The sequence below is a fragment of the Phodopus roborovskii genome, unplaced genomic scaffold (assembly GCF_943737965.1).
Source record: "Phodopus roborovskii unplaced genomic scaffold, PHOROB, whole genome shotgun sequence".
Lineage (NCBI taxonomy): Eukaryota > Metazoa > Chordata > Mammalia > Rodentia > Cricetidae > Phodopus > Phodopus roborovskii.
In genome coordinates, this window is record NW_026126636.1 from 13,427,588 (window position 1) to 13,451,408 (window position 23,821).

Here is a 23,821-nt window from a genome sequence, read left to right on the forward strand (position 1 = left end):
TAGTGACCCCAACCATGATATTATTTTGCTGCTACTTCATAATTTTGCTACTGCTATGAATTGTAAATATCTTGGTTTTCTGATGGGCATAGGTGACCCCTGTGAAAGGGTCACTCAACCCCAAAGGAGTCAAGACCCACAGGGTGCTACTTTAGTTGTTTACTCTGTCAGTGGTCTTGGCTGCCATGGACACAGGCTCAGATTGTTCTGCACACTCATTGCATGTGGCTATACATGCACAGACATCCATGGAAGATCCTTTCCAATGAACAAACCTTTGTCCACAAATGTCACCCCAACCACATCATCTCAGTGTCCCTGCACGATTCCTGGTTCCCACCTCACTGGATAGGTCAATGGCACTTGTCTATGTAACCAGGAAGACCAGACTCTTGCTCTGTACTGTAGAGATCCAAGAGATAGGAATTTCTCGGTCACACTGGAGGGTCCTGCTTTCACACTGCTTCCAGAGGCAAATGAACGTTTCACACCTACTGCGCTGTCCTCCGAGTGAACACTGGAATTGCAGATGATCCTTATATCCGAGTATATAATAGCACACAAAGCTCTTTCTAGTACAGCCATAGCAATGGGGCACATTGTTAAACTGTAGCAAAGACTCTGTTATCCTGTGGTCTTATCAGAGGCAAATAAAGATGGTGCACACACACACACACACACACACACACACACATACACACACACACACACACACACACATACACACACATATCCATAAATATACCTGTAAATAAAGATCGCTGTACACCGGCAGACTCAAACTTCTTTCTCAATCCACTCTAAAATGTAAACAAAACTAAACACAATGAATGCTGTAGTATACTTTGTCACTGTGAAAAGCAACCGCACAGGACAAGGCAGTTTCAAGGTTGGAACCTGGGCAAGGTTACTGTCACAGTCAACAGTTTCCAGGCGAAATGCCTGGACATACGTAGTAGGCCTTAGCTGGGTTCCTTTTGGTCAAATCTAGTTGCTTGCTCAGAATGTAATTGTGAAAGGCGAAAGAGAAGCCTCGGTGGGCTCCCAGTAGTCAGGATTCCCTGCAGGGAACAGCAAGCAGATGTCTGCCTTTCCTGAGGCAGAACGGACTAGTGGGAACAGATGGAAATAGTGAGATGGTGTCTATAAACTTTGGCAGTGACATAACTCTGTCAAGAGGCCTGAACAATTTAGAAAGTTGAATACATTTCATGAAAATTCCCTATGTGTGATGCTAACTTGGAATCTTCCCTGACTAAATATAAGAATGGACCAGGATGATGTTTGCTCCATAAAAAAAAGTGCTCACTGAACTCTGCTCTAGTGTGACTATTAGCTTAAAAAATGTAAGCAATACATTTCTCCCATTGCATAAGGCTTTTCTTTGGGATGAATATTTTTTTTTTTTTTTTGTACACCAGGCTAGCCTAGAACACATGGAGATCCACCTACCTCAGCCTCCTAATGTCGGAATTAAAGAGCTCACCATGCCCAGCTGGATTTTTTCATGCTAAACAAGTTTAACAGCTACAGTTAAAGGGTCCCCAAAGCTCTTGCGCACACGAGGCTTTTCATCTTCCACATGCACTTTCTGATGCTGTAGAAGATGAGAACTTCTGGTATAGGCTTTTCCACACTCAGTGCAGATAAAAGGCTTTTCTCCAGTGTGAACTCTATGATGAAGGATGAGGTTAGAATTGCGGCTGAAGGACCTCCCACACTCATTGCACGCATAAGGCCTTGCTCCAGTGTGAACTTTCTTGTGCTGAACAAGGTTGGCGCTACTGATGTAGGCTTTCCCACATTCGTTACACACGTAAGGCCTAGCCCCACTATGAACTCTTTGATGCAGGATGAGGCTAGAGTTGTGACTAAAGCATTTCCCACATTCATTGCATTCATAAGGTTTGGCTCCAGTATGAATTCTCTGATGTACAATGAGGTTGGAGCTATGTCTGAAGGTTTTCCCACACTCAGCACATTGATAAGGCCTTTCTCCAGTGTGGATTTTCTGGTGCCTTACAAGCATTTGTTTCTGGCTAAAGGATTTCCCACACTGACTACACTCATAGGGCTTTACACCAGTATGGACTATCTGGTGCTGAACAAGCGTGTCTCTGCAGCTAAATTCTTTCCCACACTTGCTGCAGACATGGGACTTTGTTCCAGTATGGACCCGCTGATGTTTAAGAAGGCTGGATGTGTGGCTAAAGAATCTTCCACACTCAGGACATTCATAAGGCCTTGTTCCTGTATGAATTCTCCAGTGCTCAACAAGGTGGGAACTTTGACTAAAGAATTTCCCACATTCACTACACTTGTAAGGTTTTTCTCCTGTGTGAAATCTTTGATGTTGGACAAGTATGTCTTTGCGACTGAAGGCTTTGTCGCAATCACTGCACTTAAAAGGTTTTTCCCCTGTGTGCACTCTCTGGTGCTGAACAAATGTGTCTTTACGGAGGAAAAGCTTCCCACATTCATTACACGTGTAATGGTTTTTCGTACTGTGCATTTTCTGGTGCATTTTTAGATGTGACAGGTGAATAAAGGTCTTGCCACACTCATTACACACATAAGGTGTCTCTCTACTTTGGGCGTTTCTGTGATTCAGGAGAGTTGGCATCTCCTTGAACACGTTTCCAACTGGCAGACATCCAGAGGGTTTCCCCTCAATAAGAGGTATGTGATTGTCAAGAGAAGTAAAGGTGTGCAGGGAGGGTCTCCCATTGTCACTGTTTTGGAAAGTCTTCCCATCACTGTCTCCTTGGCGTTTCCCAAGACTGGAGCTCTGCGTGAGAGGCTCCAGGCACTCAGTGTTTTTGTGTGGATTGGGCACTGAGCACTGTGTCTCTTGCTGAAGGAGACTGGTACTGGTCAGCCAGCCCATCTTGCCACCCCTGCATGCATATGGTGTCTCAGCCATGTGAGCTGCGCTCTTCCCGCCTGAGGCTTCTCTGTCACCCCATCCAATGGCATTCTTGCCACAATGTTGCTTCTGGTACTGGGAATGTTTTGCAGCGAGTAAGAATCCTAGCCCATTGAGCCCACATCTATGCAGGTCCTGCTTAGGGCATGAGCTATGGTATTCAACGAGTTGCAGAATGCTCCTCAGGAGTGGGCCATACCTCTCACAGGAGTGAGCTGTTCCCATCGAGACACTTGATTCAGCAATCCCGGCCTGTGGCACTACTTCTGCAGAGATGCTCTCCTTACAAGGAGCCTCCTTGCTATTTGCTTCACACCAACCTGAAAGCAAAGGAAAGCTGATGACCAGCAGGTGGCCTTTGTGGGAAAGCAGCTGCCTATCACACCCAGAGCCTATCAGTTCTCATGAGGAGCCAGGATGAGGGTAAGAACTGGTTATAAGTAACATTCTGTCAGGAAAACAGCCAAGGTTAAGGTCAATCGGGAATGCTCTATGACTCTCTCAGTGGGAGGCACTATAAATCGCTACAACAACGAAAAGGATTTCACACAGAATCTTCCTGGTTTAGATGAAGAACGTTAGGCAAAGTCATGATGAAACTCTAATGGTTTTGTTTGTGGTACACTTAAAAGTCTATGGAAGGGCAGAGGTACAGGGGTGCTCACCTTTAATCACAGCACTTGGGAGGCAGAGACAGGTGAGTCTCTGGGTTCCTGGACAGCCTGGTCTACAAAGCAAGTTCTAGGATGCACAGGGCCATTACACAGAGAAACCCTGTCTTGGAAAACCAAAAACAAACAAACAAAAAAAGCTACATGGAAGAATAGCACATCAAGACTAATCTGTGTCAACCATAGTGGTTTCATCCAAGAAGGAATTGGTGGGATCAAGCTGGGTACCTCCATCCAATCCCTCAGTGATGACTCTTACAAGCTCACATACCACCTCTGCTGTACTGAGCCCTGGGCTACTGAGGGGGTTTTAGCACTCAACTGGCAGGTGGCATGAAGCTATTTGTTCAAAGTGTAAGTAGAGTCTCTAACAAGAGCCAAAGAGCACACACAAAAGAAAACAGAGTCATTATGCAAATGGCAAGACATTTTTAACATTAATTTATTAAAAAAACAAATTTTTTTTATTTTATTTATATGTCTGTGCCTGTGTGTCCATATGCACACCATATGTATGCAGGTACCTACAAGGACAGGAGAGACAGCTTCCCCAGAACTGCAGTTAAAGGTTGTAAATGACCAAATGTGGGTACTGGAAACTGAACCCAGGTCCTCTGGAGAAGAAGCAAGTGCTCTTTACTGCTGGGACTTCTCTCCATCCCCCCAAATCATTTTTCCCCCACTAAGAAGCCTGATAAGCAAATCATTAACCTATAATGTTTCCCATAGAAGGGACACCATTGAATAAGACATTAACTTGGGCTTGTGACAGCTCAACATAGTGTCAGGGCAGTAAGCGTTCCCAAGTCTCTCTCTCTCTCTCTCTCTCTCTCTCTCTCTCTCTCTCTCTCTCTCTCTCTCTCTCTCTCTCTCTCTCTCTCTCTCACACACACACACACACACACACACACACACACAGTTCTTCCTAAAGTGTCAGCAGACAAGGCAAGGACATGAGTTGGTATGAAATCCTGCGGATGGCAGCCTGAAAAATGGCCGCCACTGATGGGTATTTGCTGACACACTGGCTCTCATGTAAGCAAGCCTCTGTCCCCAGCACAGGCTGGACTTACTGACTCAGGTACTAGAAAGATGGAACATGACTTTAGAGATCAACTAATTAACCTGCTAAAACAGAAGACACCTTCATGTTCTGAGGCTCACCACACAACGGACAACATGACTGAGCATGTTGAACATTCTTGTGAGCAGATTCTTCCAAAGACAGGCCTTCAAAAGACACCAGATGTCTGCTTGACAGTTTGACTGAAACCCCATCACACTCTGAGCTAAGCATTTCCCACAATCTGAATGATTAAAATGAAGCAATAATAACTTTTTATTTCCAAGACAGGTCTCTCAGTGTAATAGTCCTGGCTGTCCTGGGACTTGATTGTAGATCAGGCTGGCTTTAATCCACAGTGCTGGAATTACAGGGTTACACTCCACCACATTCAGCTAAGAGATAACCTTTCAGCTTATTAAGCTATTAAATTTGGGATATGCCTTCTATCTTACGCCAATAAGAATAGCTAAGATCAAAAACACCAATGACAGCTTATGCTGGAGAGGATGTGGAGAAAGGGGAACACTCCTCCATTGCTGGTGGGAGTGCAAACTTGTAAGCCACTGTGGAAATCAGTATGGCGATTTCTCAGAAAATTATGGATCAACCTACCTCAAGACCCTGCAATACCAGTGTTGGGCATATACCCAGAGGAGGCACATTCACACCACAAGGGCATCTGCTCAACTATGTTCATAGCAACATTATCTGTAATAGCCAGATCTTGGAAACAGCCTAGATGTACCATCATTTGGTTGAGTCATTTCTCTGGTCTGACAAATGGGGAACCTGCATAAGACCAAACTAGACTCCCTTAATATAGGTGACAATAGTGTGACTGGGACAATATATGAGGCCACTGGCAGTGGGCCCAAGATCTAACTCTACTGCACAAACAGACTTAGAGGAGTCCATTCTATATGGAGAGATACCTTGCCCAGCCTAAACACAGGGATGTGGGGGTGGAGAGGTGCCTTGATCCTGCCTCAACCAAATGATGTGACAGCCTTAGTAGACTTCCTGGGGGGGCCTTACCCTCTCCGTGGAGCAGATGGGAGGATGGGGGAGTGGAGGGAATGGGAGGGAAGAAGGGAGGGAGAACTGAGATTAAAATGTAAAAAATAAATTAATTTAAAAAGAAAAGAAAAAAATTTGGAATCTGCCAAGTAGCAATGAGCCAGATACTCACCAAGTGTGGCCACAAGTAAAAAGTTCTCCAGCATCACACTGAGGTAGAGCAGCCTCTGCATCTCGTCAAGCATTTCCCACTCCTCCCAGGAGAAGTCGACAAACACATCCCCAAAGGTCACACAGTTCTAGCATGATGGGAAGGAATAGTTAATCCCACCAGAAGCATTTTCCATAGATACCACCCTTCAGTCTACCCTACCTATACACATCCCTCAATCTCCTCCCCAAGTCTATCACCTTCCAGGGTACGCTAAGCCATGAAACTACTGATGCCTACTCTATTCCCGCGTCTCTCATTCCACTGCGTTCAGACTAGCAAAGAACCAGGCAATGTGCAAAACTATATCATCTAAACAGAGGGTCTTAGGCTACCAAGATGGCTCAGTGAGGAAAGGTACTTGGCTTATGCCCGGAACCCAAGTAAAAGTGAAAGACTATCAACTCTACAAACCTGGCCTCTGACTTACACTCTCTCTCTCTCTCTGTCTCTCTCTGTCTCTCTCTGTCTCTCTCTCTCTGTCTCTCTCTCTCTCTCTCTCCTTTGCACACACAATAGAAATAACTAAATACACTTAAACACAGTCTGGCATGAAAGTTCTGAAATATCCCTTGTTGTTCTTTTGCTGCAGCTAATGCCTATAAAACACAAGCACGAGACTCAGCGCCCACATGGAGTTTATTGAGAGAGGGGAGAGAAAGGGGGTAGCTGGTGGCCAACCGAAAGCAGGAGAGAGAGAGAAGAGAAAGAGCAGAGAGAAAGAGAGAGCGAGAGAGAGGGGAGCCAGAGAGAGAGGCCAGAGAGAGGCGCACTTGGCTCGATTGCTTTAAAAGGGGGGCTTGCACATGCGTAACTGAGTCCTCTGGCCGCCAGGTAAAGCCTGGTGTAGTGGTGACATGGCCCTGAGCATCCCACCCATCATTGGGGGCGGGGGTCAGCAGGCTGTTGATTCCTAACACGGGGTTTTCTTGTATTTGTCTACATTATACCTCACAAGCAAATCTCAGTTCTGCCCTCTAGAAGCCATCAATAGCAAGGACACAAGATTATCATTTCCTAGATAGTAGCTATGGCTCAGTGGATAAAGCTCTTACCTTACAAGCCTGATGACCTGAGTTCTGTCCCTAGAATCTGCATGAAGGTGCAAAGAGAGACCCAATCCTGCAAAGTTGTCCTCTGACTTTCAAAAGCAAGTACATTTCTTGGTACACGTGTGTAGATGTACATATTACATATGCAAGCAATAATAGTAATTGTAAAAGATTCTCAGGGCTAGAGAAATGGCTCAGTGGTTAAGACTGAATACTGTTTGTGCATAAGACCTAAGTTCAGTTCCCAGTACTTGCACACACACGCGCGTGTGCGCACACACACACATACAATCTCATTCGCACTCTGAGGCTAGGAGACTGCCGTTAAAATCTGTCCCACAGCCCCTCCATATCCTCACTGAATTTGCCAGTCACCCTCGGGACAGCAACGCAATCCTCTGTCAACTGGAGGAGCCTGAACCCCTGCTCTCAGAAGACCTGAGGTTTCTGAAACTCTCCTAACTCACTGTTAATCCGAGTATCGTTTCAACCCTTCTACATTTCACCCGCTAAGAAGCCTGGCTTCCCTAACCACCCCCTCAGTGCCTATACTTAGAGAGGAGAAGCAAGGAAGATGAGATGTCCAGGACACACACACCTCCGTATCTGGGCAAGAATCTAAGACAACTTCCAATTACCTGAACTCGATCCATCTGTGCAGCAGCTTAGTGGGCAGGCAGCCGGGGCTCAGTGGACAATCCAATCCCGGATGCTCTCAAGTCTGCCCGGTGCAGAAATGCTTACAAATCGTAGGGACTGGCTGCAGGTACGACCAGAATTGGAATGCCAGATGTCACTCGGGCTCGGAGAAAAGTGCCGTGGTCTCTCGGTCTTCCCTGCTGGGCTCCGCTGGAGGGAAGTGATCTGGTCGCCGACTGCCAAACCAGTTTGGACAGACGTCACAATGGTGACGCAATAAGTCCCGCCCTATCAAATAGTGCCCTTGACATAGGCCTGTGGGTAATGTAGTTTCTTCTCTGAACCCAGCCGCTATTTGATCCTGACTCCTTTAGGCCACTTCCTGGAGAGAAGTAAGACAGTGAAAACTTGGCCTGGTACTCTCACCTTATGTGGAATTCACTCTGATTTCTCTGGCCATTTGTGTTAATCCCGCATTTCAGGACTCATGACTTATTTTTTTTTAACGTTTCTGCTTTTGAGGTCCAGGAAAAGCATCCCCAAGTCTTGGGGGTGGAGGTTTTAGTTCTCCCAAATGTACTGTACGTCACTCATAGGGCCCTTGCGTTTCAAAGTGAAATGAACCTCTTGTTCATGGGTCCCAAATTTGGGTCTCTTAGTTGACAGAAGCCGAATAACGACATGTTGCTTGTACCAGTGCAGTGGATTGGAGAGCTCAATATCTAAGAACACTTGCTGCTCTTGCTGATGACCCTAGTTGAGTTCCCAGCACATAGCAACATTAGGTTGCCTGGGACCACCTGAAAAGGTCAACCCCAGACGATCCTGTCTCCCTCTTCTGGCATCTGAAGGCATCACACTCAAATGTATACAGGCCTACACACATATATACATATTTAAAATAATCATAAAAAGAAAACTGGAAAGCCAGGCATGGTAGTACACAACTTTAATCTCAGTAAGCAGGTGGATTACTATGAATTCCAGTCCAGCCCAGTGTACATAGCAAGTTCTAAGCCCGACAGCTCTATAAAGTGAGACCCTATCTAAAAAAAATAAAAATTAAAATTAAATAACAAAAACATTGAAAACCTAACATTTGGAGCATGCAGGCCCCTTAATTTAAATTTTTAAGCTTTAGTGAAAGCAACTCCAGTGTTACAAACACTACCGACTTGTCACTTTTATTAGGCAAAATAATTTAGATGAAGAAATTATTTTGATGCCATTAAGAGACACAACAAAATAAAAGGATTTATCAGGACTGGAGAGTGGGAACAGTGACCAAAAACACTTGTCCTTGGAAGTGACCTGGGTTTGATTCCCAGCACCCATACAGAGGCACAACACTTCCATAGGTACCATGCATACATGTGGCAAACAACCACATGCAGGCAAAGCATGCATACAAAAACAAAATAAGACAAAACAATTTTAAACATAACAATCTACATAAACTAGGAAAAGATATTCAAGTGTTTTCCTTTTGCCCATTATCTGGTCTACACTGACGGTGCCCTGTTGATGGTAGGCAGAAAATAGAGACTTGTAAACCTTATAGAAAATCATGTGTCATCCAAAACTCATGCTTAATCAAGCATCATTGCATAGAACATCAAAAAGTTATGCCAAAAGCATTAAAATACTTGATGACAGACAAATCACAAGACTATAAATTTTGGCTCATTAAAAATTCCAAGAATTCCTTACAGGTGTTGATGTTGTCTATGGTTCTATCACTTATTCAAAAAGAAAAAAGAAAGGACTTACTTGTATGGATATGGGTGCTTTGCCTTCCTGTTCTGTGTAACACATGTGTTCCTGACACCTTCAGAAGCCAGAAAAAGCACTGGAAATCCTAGAACTGGAGTTGTAGATGAGTGGTTTTTAACCTGTAGGTTGCAAGCCCTTTGGAAGTGTTACGTCAGATATCCTGCATCCCAGATACTTACATTGTGATCCATAACAGTAGCAAACTTACAGTTATGAAGTAGCAACAAGATAACTGGGAGGTTGGGGGTCACAACAACATGAGGAACTATATTAAAGTGTCACAGCATTAGGAAGGCTGAGAGCCACTACTCTAACCCTACCTGTAAGGACTCAGGCTTGCCCCTGTCACCGGGCAGAATGCACTCAGACAGTACTCTGGTCTGTCCAAGGTTCCATGAGTACTAGTGTGCACGCAGGTGCAAAGGACCCTTTAAAAGACAGACCCCACCCACTTATGATCTCTTTCCTGCTGTTTCCCTGGGGCAGACAGGACTTTTCCTACCTCCCTCTTCTGTGTCTCTGGTCTCTTTACCATTTTCTCTTTCCTACTCCCTCCCTCCCCTTTCTGAAAAACTTCTCACTTAAGCTCTGTCTGCCTGGCATGTTTGTCCCTCCATAGGTCAACCTCGGCTGCCATGGAATCCATGCAGGGTTCACTGTAAGCTTTAACATAACATTGGTGCATGCAACTAGGCAGGTTTTCTTGGCATTTCCTCCTGGCCACAGCAGTCTGAGATATGCCAGAAACCTGTAACCTTCAATGTGCTGATATTTTATCTGTGTTCTAACAAATAAACCTTGCCTGAAGTCAGAGAGTGGAGCTACCCACTAGTTAACCACAGTGTCCAGGCATTGGTGGCTCATGCCTTTGATCCCAGCACATTGGAGGCACAAGCCTTTAATCCCAGCACAGGGGAGGTGGAGACAGTACCTCAACACTGTTCAGTCTGAGGATTCCTAGAGACAGGAGCTCAGCCTGTTCCATCTGAGCATTAGGTAGAGGTAGTGCTAGTGGCGGACTGCTCTGCTTCTCTGATCTTTCAGCATTTACCAATAGCTGGCTCCGGCTTGTTACTAAGACCAATTAGAATTCGTACAAAAGGCTTAGGATATGCCTGTGAAAGGGTCACTGAAGCCCTAACAGATTTTGCCCCCACAGGTTGAGAACTGCTGCTTGAGATGATTTGCTCTGACAGTGGACTTGGCTGCCATAGAGACAGGCTCAGAGATCTGCACATTCTGGACAAGGCTGCCCTTGAACTCAGAGAGGATGTGAGCTCCAGGCCAGCCTGGTCTATAGAGTGACTTCTAACACAGCCAGGGCCACAAAGTCAAAACAACAAAAAAATCTGGAAGGAAAAAAGGAGGTAATGGACCGAGGCAGGCCCACATCACAAAACAAAATGTCAGGAGGTAATAAAGAACCCCAAACCCCAAAGGGGTTCTACAGAACAGCTACAGAGCCACAGTACAGTGACATGTGAGTAAATCTGATCCTGAGTGTACAGTCCTGGAAAAGTGCATCCCTAGTTTATGAGAACTGCACACAGGCTTTGGAGGATTTTGAGGTAATGCCAGGAAGATGGCACTTGTTGCCAAGCTTGACAGCTGAGTCCCAGCCCCCAGGACCCACGTGGCAGAAAGAATCCCTGCGGGTTGTCCTCTGACTCCACGGTGGTTTTGTTTGTTTGTTTTGGCTTTTGTTTTTGGTTTTTTGAGACAGGGTTTCTCAGTGTAGTTTTGGAGTCTCTTCTGGATCTCACTTTGTACATTTTATTCTATTTGTATGTCTGTACCTGAGAGTATGTATGGGCTCCATATCCATGCAGGTACCTGGCAAGTTCAGAAGAGAGAGTCAGAGCTCACAGAACTGGAATTAAAGTTGTTGTAATCCACCAGATATGGGTACTAGAAACTGAACCCAGGTCCTCTAGAGGAGAAGCCAAGTGCTCTTTATTGCTGGGACTTTGCTCCCACCCCAAATATCATATTTTTTTTTTCCACTAAGAGGCCTGGGAACCATCTGTAACTCTGGATCCACAAGGATCCAACACCTTATTCTGGCACCTGTACTTGAACACACACACACACACACACACACACACACACACACTCATTTGCACTCTGAAGCAAGGGGACCGCTGTTAAAATCTGTCCCACACACCCTCCATATCTGCACTGAATTTGCCAGTCACTCTCGGGACAGAAGCACAATCCTCAGGAAGGGGGGGGGGTCTCAATTGGAGGAGCCTGAACCCCTGCTCCCAGAAGGCTTGAGGTTTCTGAAACTCTCGTAACTCACTGTTACACCTGAGTATTATTTCCTTGCAACCCTTCCACATTTCACCCTCCAAAGCTAAGGACAGCCTGGAGTTCCCCTGATCAACCACTGGGCGCTTAAATTTAGGGAGAGGAAGTAATGAAGATGCTGTCCAGGACACACATCCCTCCGTATCTGGGCGAGAATCTGAGAGAACTTCCAATCACCTGAGCTCGGTCCATCTGTGCAGCAGCTTAGTGGGCAAGCAGTGGGGGCTCATTTGCTAACCCACGCCTGGGTGCCCTCAGCCTGCCTGGTGTAGAAACGCCCACCAAGCTTAGGAGCTGACTCCAGGTATGACCAGGATAGGAATGCCAGCTGTCTGGCATGCTGTCTTAACCTGCTGGGTCCTGCGGGTGGGATGTTACTTGGCAGCAGACTTCCAAACCAGTTTGGACAGAGCCTGAACCAATTCAGATGTCACAATTGTGGTGACGGGAGTCCCACACTGTCCAATTGGCACAGGATGGTGGGGAATATAGTTTCTTCTCTGTACTCTGTCACAACTCCTTCAGGCCACTGCCTGGAGAAAAGATAAACAGTATCTTGGCCCACCACCTCACCTTATGAGACCAACTGCTTTTTTTTTTTTTTTTTTTAATTAAACAGTCTTATTTTACAAACCAATGATCCCTGCTCCCTCTCCCTCCCATCCTCCCGTGCCTCTCCACCAACCTCCATCTACTCCCCAGGGAGGGTGAGGCCTCCCATAGGGAATCATCAAAGTCTGACCCATCATTTCGGGGCAGGGTCTAGGCGCTCCCCCCTGTATCTATAATAAAAGAGTATCCCCCTCCATAGGGAATGGGCTCCCAAAGTCCATGCACTAGGGATAAATACTGGTTTCACTGACAGAGGTCTCATGAATTGCCCTGGCCTCCCAACTGACACCCTTGTTCAGGGGGCCTGGATCAGTCCTATGCTTGTTCCTTAGCTGTCAGACTGCGGGTCTGTGAGCTCCCACTTGCTCAGGTCAGCTGTCTCTGTGGGTTTCCCCAGCATGGTCTTGACCCCTTTGCTCATCACTCCTCCCTCTCTACAACTGGATTCCAGGAGTTCAGCTCAGTGCTTAGCTGTGGGTATCTGCTTCTGCTTCCATCAGCTACTGGGTGAAGGCTCTAGGATGGCATTTAAGGTAGTCTTCGATCTCATTATACAGGAGGGTATTTAGTATTGCTTAGATTCTTAGTTGGGGTCATCCTTGTGGATCTATGGACATTTCCCTAGTGCTAGATTTCTCTTTAAACCTATAATGGCTTCCTCTACTCAGGTATCTCTTTTCTTGTTCTTTCTCTATTCTTTCCTCACCCCGATCTTCCTGACCCCTTACGTTCTCTTCCATCCCTCTCCTTCCTCCTCCCTGTCCCGCCCTGCTCCCATGGTATGCACTCACTCATAAGTAGATATTACACATAGAGCAAAGGATCACCAGCCTACCATTCACAACCCCAGAGAAGACAGGAAATAAGGAGGACCCTAAGAGAGAGGTACTGGAGATGGGGAAAGAGATAAGATCTCCTGAGAGACTGATCCTTCTTAACATGAAACTTGGATCCACACAAGTGACTATGCCTCTGACAATGTTATTTTTTGATTTTACAATGTCCACATTTCAGAATATAGGAAGGGTTATAAGCCCCGTGTTCTTGAATCAGCATGAGTAAAGAATAGATTAGAAACTGCGTGTCACATGATATGGACACAGCACTCCGCCTGGCCATTACACCTTCACAGTCACAAATGTTAACACGGATAACATTTGCAAGTTAAAACAACTGAAGACTTATCTATATAGAGAAGGTATCAGGCTGAGGCGAGGTCCTTTCTCCAGTTCTCCTCTGTATTTTCTCATCAATAGTCCTAGACAGTTTGCTAACATTTGCTATGTGACTGTAGAAACCCACAGTGTTTTATTCATCAGCCAATAAGAGAAGCATATATACAGGAGGACATCCCCCGTCACACATTGCCTTTAAGAAGACAGGACTCAAAAGTCAGAAAGACCTTTAATTCAGATAGGTTGTTTACAAAGTATAGCTCACAAAGGATCTTTTGTGAGACTTGTGCATGCAGATAATAGTGATGGAAGTCACTGTGAAACATCTGTGGGATGAAAGGACTTTGTGACTATACAGGGAACGGACAGAGCATAGACCAGTTGCAAGGAACGTATCTGTTAGAGAATGGAGGGAAGGGGACAGTCAGGGCTTATGGACAAGCAGTGCAGTGAGGGGCAAACAGGGTCACATAGACATTCATAGACATTCCACCAATGGTGGCAGAACAGACCAAACTCTGGGCTGGGGAAGAAGTTTTAACAGAAACAACAACAAACAGCAAGAAATACTCAAAAGACTAGGAAACTAAACAATGCATTTCTAAATAGCTCCTGTGTTAGAGAAGAAATAAGACATTTCAAAACTGAAGACAACAGAGTTAAAACATTAAAACCTGAATGACAGCAACAATATTGTGATAAATTTAGAGCTTCCTTCTTACTTTAGAAAATAAAATAAAATAAAAAAAAAAAGAGGTTCAAATCAGTAATCTAAACCCCCTAGTCAAGAAATGACTAAGAGCAGGGAAGAGGTAGGAGGATCTCTTTAAGTTCGAGGCCAGCCTGGTCCGCGTATCCCTCCTCCATTCTCAATAATGCTCAATTTCCAATGTTTTCATATGACAAACAGCAATGTGCAACAGCTTTTCTCACAGTGAGGACACTGGTGGGGTTTCTCTCGCTGTGGCTGTGCACCCTTTGATGCTGAGTGAGGGATGAGCTGAGCTGCGGCTGAATGTCTTCCCGCACTCACTGCACTCACACAGCTTCTCTCCAGTGTGAATGATGGAGTGTCGGGTGAAGTTTGCGCTCCAGCCAAAGGTTTTCCCACACTCGCCGCATTCATAGGGTTTCTCCCCACTATGGATCCGCTGGTGCCTTGTGAGTCCTGACCGGCGGTTGAAGGCCTTCCTGCACTCTGCACTCACATGGCTTCTCTCCAGTGTGGATGCTTAAGTGGTGGATAAGGTCGGCTCTACTGCTGAAGGCTTTCCCACATTCTTTGCACTCAAAGGGTCTTTCTCCAGTGTGGGCCCTTCTATGCAGGATGAAAGTAGAGCAGTAGGTGAAGGCTCTCCCACACTCACCGCACACGGAAGGCTTCTCCCCGGTGTGGATGCCCTGGTGCCTCTTGAGGTAGTTCTGTGGTTGAAGGCTTTGCCACACTCAGAGGGCTTCTCCCCAGTGTGGATGGCATAGTGGTGGTTCAGGGCCGCACTCTCCCAAAATGCTTTCCCGCACTCACACAGCTTCTCCCCAGTGTGAGTCCGCTGGTGCCACAGGAGGTAGGACCTGTGTTTGAAGACCTTGCCACACTCAAAGCATTCCTATGGGTTCTCCCCGCTGTGGATAATGTAATGCCGGATGAATGAAACCGGGCCTGTCTCGAAAAGCTTTTCCACATTCTTTACAGACAAAGGGTTTTTCTCCAGTGTGGCTTCTGTTATGTAGGACAAAAGAAGAGCTGTGCGTGAAAGCTCTGCCGCACTGCTCACATTTATAAGGCCGCTCCCCACTGTGGATGCGCTGGTGCTGTGTAAGGTGGGACTTGAGGCTGAAGGCCTTCTCACACTCCACGCACTTGCAGGGCTTCTTGCCGCTAAGGACCATGCGGTGCTGAAGAATCTATGTGCCCTTGCTGAAAGTCTTCCCGCACTCGGTACACTCATACGGCTTCACTCCACAGCGCCTCCTGGCAGGTCGAGCAAGGAGGCGCTTCTTGCTGAACACTTGGCCACAATCAAGACCTTTGAAGACACTTTCCTCCTCCTTATCTGAGGCGTGCTTCTGTATAATCCTTGAACACAGGTCTTCAGCTGTCCCTAAACTGGCATGGTCAAGGCTGATTTTCCCAGGAAACAGCTTGCTCTGAGGATCTATCCCTGTTTGAAAGTGTCCTTGCTGCATTTCTGAGGAACCAACTTGAACAGGAGTTTGTACTGAGGCTTCTTTTGTTAATCCGTTCTGGTGTGAGACTCCCTTAGATAGTGCTGGCTTGTACATGGGAAGTTCTGTGGCCTTGGTTTTTACATTGTTACCTGAAATAAGTAATAAAAACACAGGAAAAATAAAAGTGCCATGTTAAAGAAAAATGTCAAGCTTAAACAGTACCTTGATGTCTGGTAACCCTGGTTTGTAATTCCTTCTTTTGTAACTCTTGAATTCCTGACTCTCAAAGGGAGACCAATTTGAAAGTATACATAATGGGAAAGAGTCTAGAGTAGACAGACACTCTCAATTCCTGACTTAAAAGACAGCCTGGGCTACAAAGCAAGTTCCAGAAGAGCCCCAGAGCTGTTACACCGAGAGAAACCCTGTCTCAACAAACAAAAACAAAAAAGAATTCCTAACTTAGTATTTCCATAAAGATTGCTCATTATTAGCTCCTAAGCAGTGGCCCAGGGGCTCGTGAGAAGATTGGAAGGTAAAAAGAATTGCCACCAAGCCTGATGCCCTGAGATAATAGGACAGAACTGATTGCTGAAAGTTGTCCCCTGATCTTCACCCATGTTCCGCGGTACAGATATACATATGTGAATGCACACACATAAACGAGATAAAAAATGTAGTAAAAACAATAATAGTCTGGTGTCTCCCAGCACAATCAGGAGACAGAGACAAAAGGATCACAAGTTCGAGATCAGTCTGAGCTACACAGAAAGCCTGAAGGCCAGCCTGACGTTCCTATAAAAACACTACTTCAAAAACTGGAAAAATAAACTTGTAGCATACATACATAGCTAATAGAAGTATTATGAATGTGGGCTGGGGAATGTAACTCAGGGGTAGGCACTTGCCTAGCATGTCTGAGGCTTTTGAAAGAAAGAGAGAGAGAAAAAAGGTGAAAAGAACTGCAATTAATAATTTTATAAACAGCACTTATCTGAATTATTTCGCAGAAGACACAGAATAGCCAAAAATCTTATACTAAGCCACTAACTCCTCCTTCCCAATAGACAATCTTACCAAAAGCAATCTATAAAGTCAATGCAATCCCCATCAAAATTCCAGCACAATTCTTCACAGACCTTAAAAGAACAACACTCAACTTCATATGGAAATACAGAAAACCCACGATAGCTAAAACAACCTAGTACAATAAAGAACTTCTGGAGTCATCATTGACTTCAAGCTCTATTATAGAGCTATAGTAATAAAAACAGCTTGTTATTAGCATAAAAACACACAGGTGGATCAATGAACTTGAATCAAAGACCCTGACATAAACCCACACACCTATGAACACCCGATTTTTGACAAAGAAACTAAAAATTATACAGTGGAAAATATAAAGCATCTTCAGCAAATAGTGCTGGCATAACTGGATATTGACATATAGAAGACTGCAAATAGATCCATATCTATCACCCTGCACAAAACTCAAGTCCAAGTGGATCAACATAAACCCAGTTATATTGAACCTGATAGGAGAGAAAGTAGGAAGTAGCCTTGAACACATTGGCACAGGAGACCACTTCCTAAATATAACACCAGTAGCACAGACACTGGGATCGGCAATTAATAAATGGGACCTCCTGAAACTGAGAAGCTTCTGCAAGGCCAAGGACACAGTCAACAAGACAAAATGGCAGCCTACACAATGGGAAAAGATCTTCACCAAACCCATCTGACAGAGGGCTGATCTCCAAAATATAAAAAGAACTCAAGAAATTAGACATCAAAATACCAAATGATCCAATTAAAAAAATGGGGTACAGATCCAAACAGAGAGTTCTCACCAGAAGAATCTCAAACTGTCAAGACACACTTAAAGAATTGTTCAACATCCTTAGTCATCAGGGAAATGCAAATTAAATTCCATCTTACACCTGCCAGAATGGCTAAATTCAAAAAGACTGATAACAGCTTATGCTGGAGAGGATGTGGAGTAAGGACAACACTCCTCCACTGCTGATGGGAGTGCAAACTGGTACAGCCACTCTGAAAATCAATTTTTTCTTAGAAAAATGGGAATCAATCAATCTACCTCAAGACCCAGCTATACCAATCTTGGGCATACCCAAAGTATTCTCAATCAGACTACAATGACACTTGCTCAACTATGTTCTTTGCAGAGTTATTCATAATACCCAGAACCTGGAAACAACCTAGATGTCCCCAAACTGAACCATGGATAAAGAAAATGTGGTAATTTACACAATAGAGTATTACTCAGCTGTTAAAAAATAGTGACATCATGAAATTTACAGGCAAATGGATGGAATTAGGGAAAGCCATTCTGAGGTAACCCAGACCCAGAAAGAAACACGGTATGTACTCATTCTTAAGTGGATATTAGACATAGAGTACAGGATAGCCAACCTACAATCCACAGCCCCAGAGATGCTAGAGAACAAAGAGGGTCCAGAGAGGGATGCATGGATTTCCCTGGGAATGTTAAAAGAGAGGGAGAGAGAGAAAGAGAGAGACAGAGAGAGAGATATATCTCCTGTGTTAACTAGGGGCAGAGGTTGGGGGATGGGAGGATGGGAACTTGAGGGAGTGGGTGTTTTGGGCAGGATGGGGGCTGGAGGGGAGTTGAGGGCAATACAGATGGGCAGAGTAAGGAAAGACACATCTTGATAGAGGTAGAGCATTTCAGGGTTAAGGAGAAACCTGGTGTCAAGGAAACTCCTAGGAATCCACAAGGATGATCTCAGCTAAAACTCCTAACAACAGTGGAGAGTACCTGAACTGGCCATCTACTGTGATCAGATTGGTGTCCACCCTAATTGTCATCATTGAGCCTTTACCCAGTAATTGATGGAAGCAGATGCAGAGATCCACCAACCAAGCACTGGGCTGTTCTCCAGGAGTCCTCCTGAAGAAAGGAAGGAGGGATTGTATGAGCAGGGGTGGGGTCAGGATCATGACAGAGGAACCCACAGAGACAGCTGACCTGAGCTCATGGGAGCACATGGACTCTGGACCAACAGTTAGGGAGCCTGCATGGGGCCCGGGCTCTCTGCATGTGTGTGTAGCTTGGTCTCCTTGTTAGGCTCCTAGCAGTGAGACCAGGACCTGACCCTGCTGATTAGCTGGCTTTTGGGAACCTGTTCCCCATGCTGGATTACCTTGTCCTGTCTTGATGCAAGGGGAGGAGCTTGGTCCTACCTCAACCTGATGTTGTCCATGGGAGGCCTGCCCTTTCTGAATGGAGACAGAGGAGTGGATGGGGAAGAGAGTAGATGGGAATGGTGGTGGTGGGACACAGAAGCAGAGAAAGAGGGAACTGTGGTTGATAATTAATGTTAATTCAATAGATTAAATTATTAAAATTAAAAAACATTAACCCCCCCCCCAAAAAAAACAGGGACATAAACAGGCCCAATGATTTAAGAAACCTACCTGCCATGGACTTTCAGAAAAAAACTAACCCTCACATATTCACAGCAAATCTGGCTTATCTTTTATTCTGAGGTTTAAACAAAACAACATCAAAAAAGCAGTACCTGGCCCTTCTCCCCTACAAAAACTAATTCTCAGAGCCTGCACAAACCTTTCTCCACAGGGATTGGGGAACCAACCTCTCAGAGCAACAACCTGCTTGACACAAAGCGAGACATATTTCAGAAGTGGAACCTCCAAGAAGAAAAATACCTCTAGCTGGTTGGCCTGTAGGCAAGCCAGTGGGGCATTTTCCACTAGTGAAGATGTGGGAGGGTCTGGCCCACGTGTGTGGTGCCACCCCTGAGCAGGTGGTCCTGGGTTCCCTAAGAAAGCAGGCTGAGGGGCTCGAGAGATGGCTCAGAGGTTAAGAGCACTGGCTGCTCTTCCAGAGGTCCCGAGTCCAATTCCCAGCAACCACATGTGGCTCACAGCCATCTGTAATGAGATCTGTTGCCCTCTTCTGGAGTGCAGGCATACACGGAGGTGGAATGTTGAATATACATAATAAATTTAAAAAATAAAAGCAAGCTGAGCATCCAGAGGAAACAAGCCAGTAAGCAGCACCCCTCCATGGCTTCTGCATCAGCTCCAGCCTCCAGGATTCTACTCTGTTTGAGTTCCTTCAATGATGAACTATGATGTGGAAGTGTGTAGGAATCCACAGAATTGACTCCCTTCCATTTTGACTTAAGGTTAGAGAGTTTTGTCTGCCCTTGCTCTTCCAAGGTGAAGCAACAGGCTGTCTGGCCTAAAATGTAAACGTAATAGGATGCTTGGCACAGGATGTCGCTATATGTCCTGCCTGAACAACAGAATACTTAACTCGGGATACAGTTATTTGAGGTTTTGGGTGTTGAGAAGGTAATGCTTGTTCTTTGTCATGGTAAAGAAGTCCTTTGCCTTCTCCCTCTCTTTTGATGGGAGCATAAAAAGATTGATAACAATAAACAGGGGCATTCAATATTCACTGGGATGCCCTCCTGACTTTATCCTTAGCTGCAAATTTGATAAAGCAGAGAAAAATAAAAATACCAAGGGTCTCACTTTTAGCTGAACCTGGCCTTCGATTCCTCCTCCCTCAGCCTCTCTAGTACTAGCATAAGAGTATCACTACACTTGGGGAAAAAAGGTGGGGGAGAGGGATAGGCTAGGGAGGGGGCTTAGTAGGGAAAAACACTAGCTACAGGGGGCTGGAGAGATGGCTCAGTGGTTAAGAGCATGTACTGCTCTTCCAGAGGATGTGGGTGTGAGTCCTAACACCCATGTCTCCTGCAATTCCAACTGCAACATCATCCGATACATCTGGCCTCCTCTATGGCCTGCAGGAGACATGCGGTCCTTATGTTCACAGCTAAGTACTAGGAAAACCAGGGAAGGTAAACATTGAGTTGTCTCTTCAAAGAGATGCATGACCTGTTTTCCACCCAGAAGCCTGGGAGTGAAGGTGGTTACAGCCTGGTGACCTTTGTGCTATCTGTGTGGCCAGGCCACACCTGGATGCCCCAGACATTTATCTCAGTCGATCCATGGTGCTATCCTCTCCTGGATCCTTCTCTGAGCTATTTACTTTGAGCCTGCTTTCCTATTTAACCTATAGGACTTCTCTTTACAGAAGAGGTTTATGTACTTTACAAAGAGTTTCAGTGCAGCTGTGCCTTAAGAATTTTTGTGCACACAGAATTAAGTATTATGTTTCTCATACTGGTTAATGAATAGAGCGCTGTTGGCCAAAAGGAAAGCAAGATAGGCGGGACTAGGAGACAAGGAGGAAAGAGGAAGTAGGAAGGATGCGTCAAGATGGAGAGACTGGGGAGACCAGCCGCAGGCCCCATTCCCCAGTAAGATGAGACCACGTGGAAATACGTAGATTAACAGAAATGGGTTAATAATTAAGACAGAGCTAGCCGATAAGAAACAAGTAGCTGGCCAACAGCATTGTATCAAATACAGAGTCTCGGCTTGTTAATTGGGGCTGGCGCAGCAGTGGGACAAGACCAGCAGCAGGTGGAAAAACTTACTCGTTACAATGTTGTGCTGTATTTAAACATGTCTAATGTAAGCTGCCTGGAGTGAAAGTCTGAGTCTGAACCAACACCAGCCACTGAGTTGTGCTGGACCAGATTTCCCTCTTGAGTCATTAGAACAATTCTCTGCTGGTTCTGGTGTTTGCAGACTCTTACATACACACACAAATGACTACAAATAATAAAAGTAAATCTTGTAAGGAAAAAAGCCCTTGCTGAAGAAATTGGAAATTCTGCCTCTAAGGATCTGCCAAACACCCCTCCCGTCCTCTCTGGATGACCTTTAGTGCTTGGAGGTGCTATATCTCTTGCCCAAAGAGACACAACTCAGGAAGAGATGAGGCTAGAAAATGTCTGAAGCGGGGTTAGGAACGAAGGTAGGCTCTAAGGTCCTCTTAACCACCACGGCCGGGAGATGCAGGGTAGGCTGAAAGCAGCCAAGGATGCATTGTCTGGAAGGGGTAGTTGACGACACTTACCCAGAGAGACCAGAAGCCCACGGTTTTCCAGCATCACCTCCTGGTACAGGGTCCTTTGAGCTGGAGCCAGCTGCCCCCACTCATCTCGGGTAAAAATTACAGCCACATCCTCAAAGGTGAAAGCCACCTGAAAAGTCACTAAAAGTATTAGTGTTAGCCTCGGGCTGCTTGGGAGGATATCAGGTGTGCTTGGCTCAAAGGGTACAGAGAGAGAGAGATTAAGGCTTGAACTACACAGCACACCCTGACGGTCATGCTGCTCCCTGGGCTCCAAGGGGAGAAAGAGGCTGTTGGGGCATGTAAGAGCTAGACTTAACTGACAACTTGATACAACCCCCAATCACCGGGAGTCTCAGGGAGGAACTGTCTAGATCCGGTTGGCCTGTGGGCCTGCCTATGGGAGATCATCCTGATTATGTTAAGGTGTAAAGGCCCAACCTAAAAGTGATTGACACCATCCCCTGGGTTTGTGCCACAGACTGCAAACAAAGGGAGGAAGCAGAGTCACTGAGTTGGCTCATCACAAAAAGGCACTTGGAGCCAAGTTTTACAACTGGATCTATCCCCTGGGACCTTACACACTGAAAGGCAAGAACTCAGCTCCCAAAAGCCGTCTCCTCACTTGCAAATGCAAACCTACACATACATATGTGAATAAATGTAACTTTCAAATGAATAGAAATACGTTCTGGGTGTGACAGCTCACACCTTTAATCCTAGCACTTGGAGAAGCAGAGACAGATGGGTCTCTGGGTTCTTAGGCGAGACCCTGCCTCGAAAACAAGCAGAGATGAGAGCAGCACAGACATGCATGCATCTATTGCTCTCTCTTTCTGGCCATGGCACACACTAACCCGTTCTCTCCAACTCCTGCTTCAATGACTCCCCTGTTCAGCACAGACCCGGAGCTGTGAGCCAAATAAACCCCTGCTTCCCTTAATTGCCATATCACGGAAACAGGAAACAAAGCTAACGAAGACAGAGCATAGTATGTCAGTGCGCAGGGCAGCAACCTCTCATGCAGGAGCTCGTAGGAAGCAACAGACAAGGCGCACAAACTGTGTCTGGGGTAACAACAGCTATCACAAAATAATGATAATGACAACAGAACCAATACCGATAACCACTGGTCCAGCTAGTTTCCTGCCCATGCTGAATGCGTCACAAGTCCTCGGTTCTGAAGTCACACTCCTAGAGCTTCAATCCCAGCGCCTGAAACTACCACTTGACAGCTGTGCAAAATCAGACACCTCACTTCATCTGAGCCTTCATTCCCTGATCAATAGTCATTCTCACTTCATGGACAACAGCTATGAGGGGAAAACAGGAACAGAGAAAGGAAGGCATGGGTAAAGAATAGCCATGAGACCGAGATGAGACTTTTGAAAGATAAAACATATCACATTTGGGTCTGGTGGTGGTAACACACATCTTTGATCCCAGCACTCAGGAGGCAGTCAGGTAGATCTCTGAGTTCGAGGCCGGCTGAGTCTACAAAGTGAGTTCCAGGACACTCAGGGTTATTACACAGAGAAACCCCCGTCTCAAAAAAAAAAAAAAAAAAAAAAAAAAAAAAAAAAAAAAACAGAAACAAAACATAGCACACTTAACTATATGCTAGTTTCTATTAACGTCTACAGCATCTGGTTACCTATGCATCAGTCAGTGACTTGAGGATGTCCACAGATTCAAGTAGGGTTTCATGTCTTCGTTACAACAAGGTCACTAGTAGTTCAAGCTGCTCTCAAACTTGCTATCTAGCCAGGCTGACCTTGAACTCTTCGGATCCTCCTGCTTCCGCCACTCAGATGCTGGGATTTACTGGAAAAACTAAGAGTTCTATTGGGGCAAGTGAGATGGTTCAGAGAGTAAAAATACTTTCCCCCCAAGCCAAACCACCTGCGTTTAATCTCCAGCCTAGTAGCATCTTCCTAGCCAGGGTATTTGTTAATGGCCACACCCCTTTGGGCGTGGCTTCAGGTGATAACAGAACCGGTTTCTTGGGTTGTGGATAGGATGGGAAGGGCAGAGAAACACTGCGGCGTTTTTTTGTTTTCTTTTTAATTATTATCTGTGTTAAGTTGTTCCCCAATAAACACCCATTTATCATTTATCTTGGGTGTAGTGACCTCATTATCACCCACCTTCACTCCAGAACCTATAATTTCTAAAAACTGTCCCTTGACCTCCACACTC

The 23,821-nt window shown here is 45.5% G+C and overlaps 1 protein-coding gene and 1 pseudogene across 1 annotated transcript; both read right to left on the bottom strand.

Annotated features, from left to right (window-relative positions):
- Nucleotides 1-1,510: 1,510 nt before the first annotated feature.
- Nucleotides 1,511-7,596, bottom strand: Znf304 (zinc finger protein 304). The gene is made up of 3 exons (XM_051207093.1): nucleotides 7,582-7,596; nucleotides 5,853-5,979; nucleotides 1,511-3,246 (listed from the first exon to the last, which is right to left on the bottom strand). The coding sequence occupies exons 1-3, from the start codon at nucleotides 7,594-7,596 to the stop codon at nucleotides 1,511-1,513; spliced, it is 1,878 nt and encodes a 625-aa protein (XP_051063050.1).
- A 34-nt stretch (nucleotides 7,597-7,630) lies between these two features.
- Nucleotides 7,631-15,656, bottom strand: LOC127238475 (zinc finger protein 805-like; annotated as a pseudogene).
- Nucleotides 15,657-23,821: the final 8,165 nt, after the last annotated feature.

What these genes read in the sequence shown, in the direction of transcription:
- Znf304 (XM_051207093.1), bottom strand. An exon ending in TTTACTTGTGGCCACACTTG is followed by an intron (nt 3,247 to 5,852) that starts GTGAGTATCTGG and finishes CTTTGCTTTCAG; the next exon opens with GTTGGTGTGAAGCAAATAGC.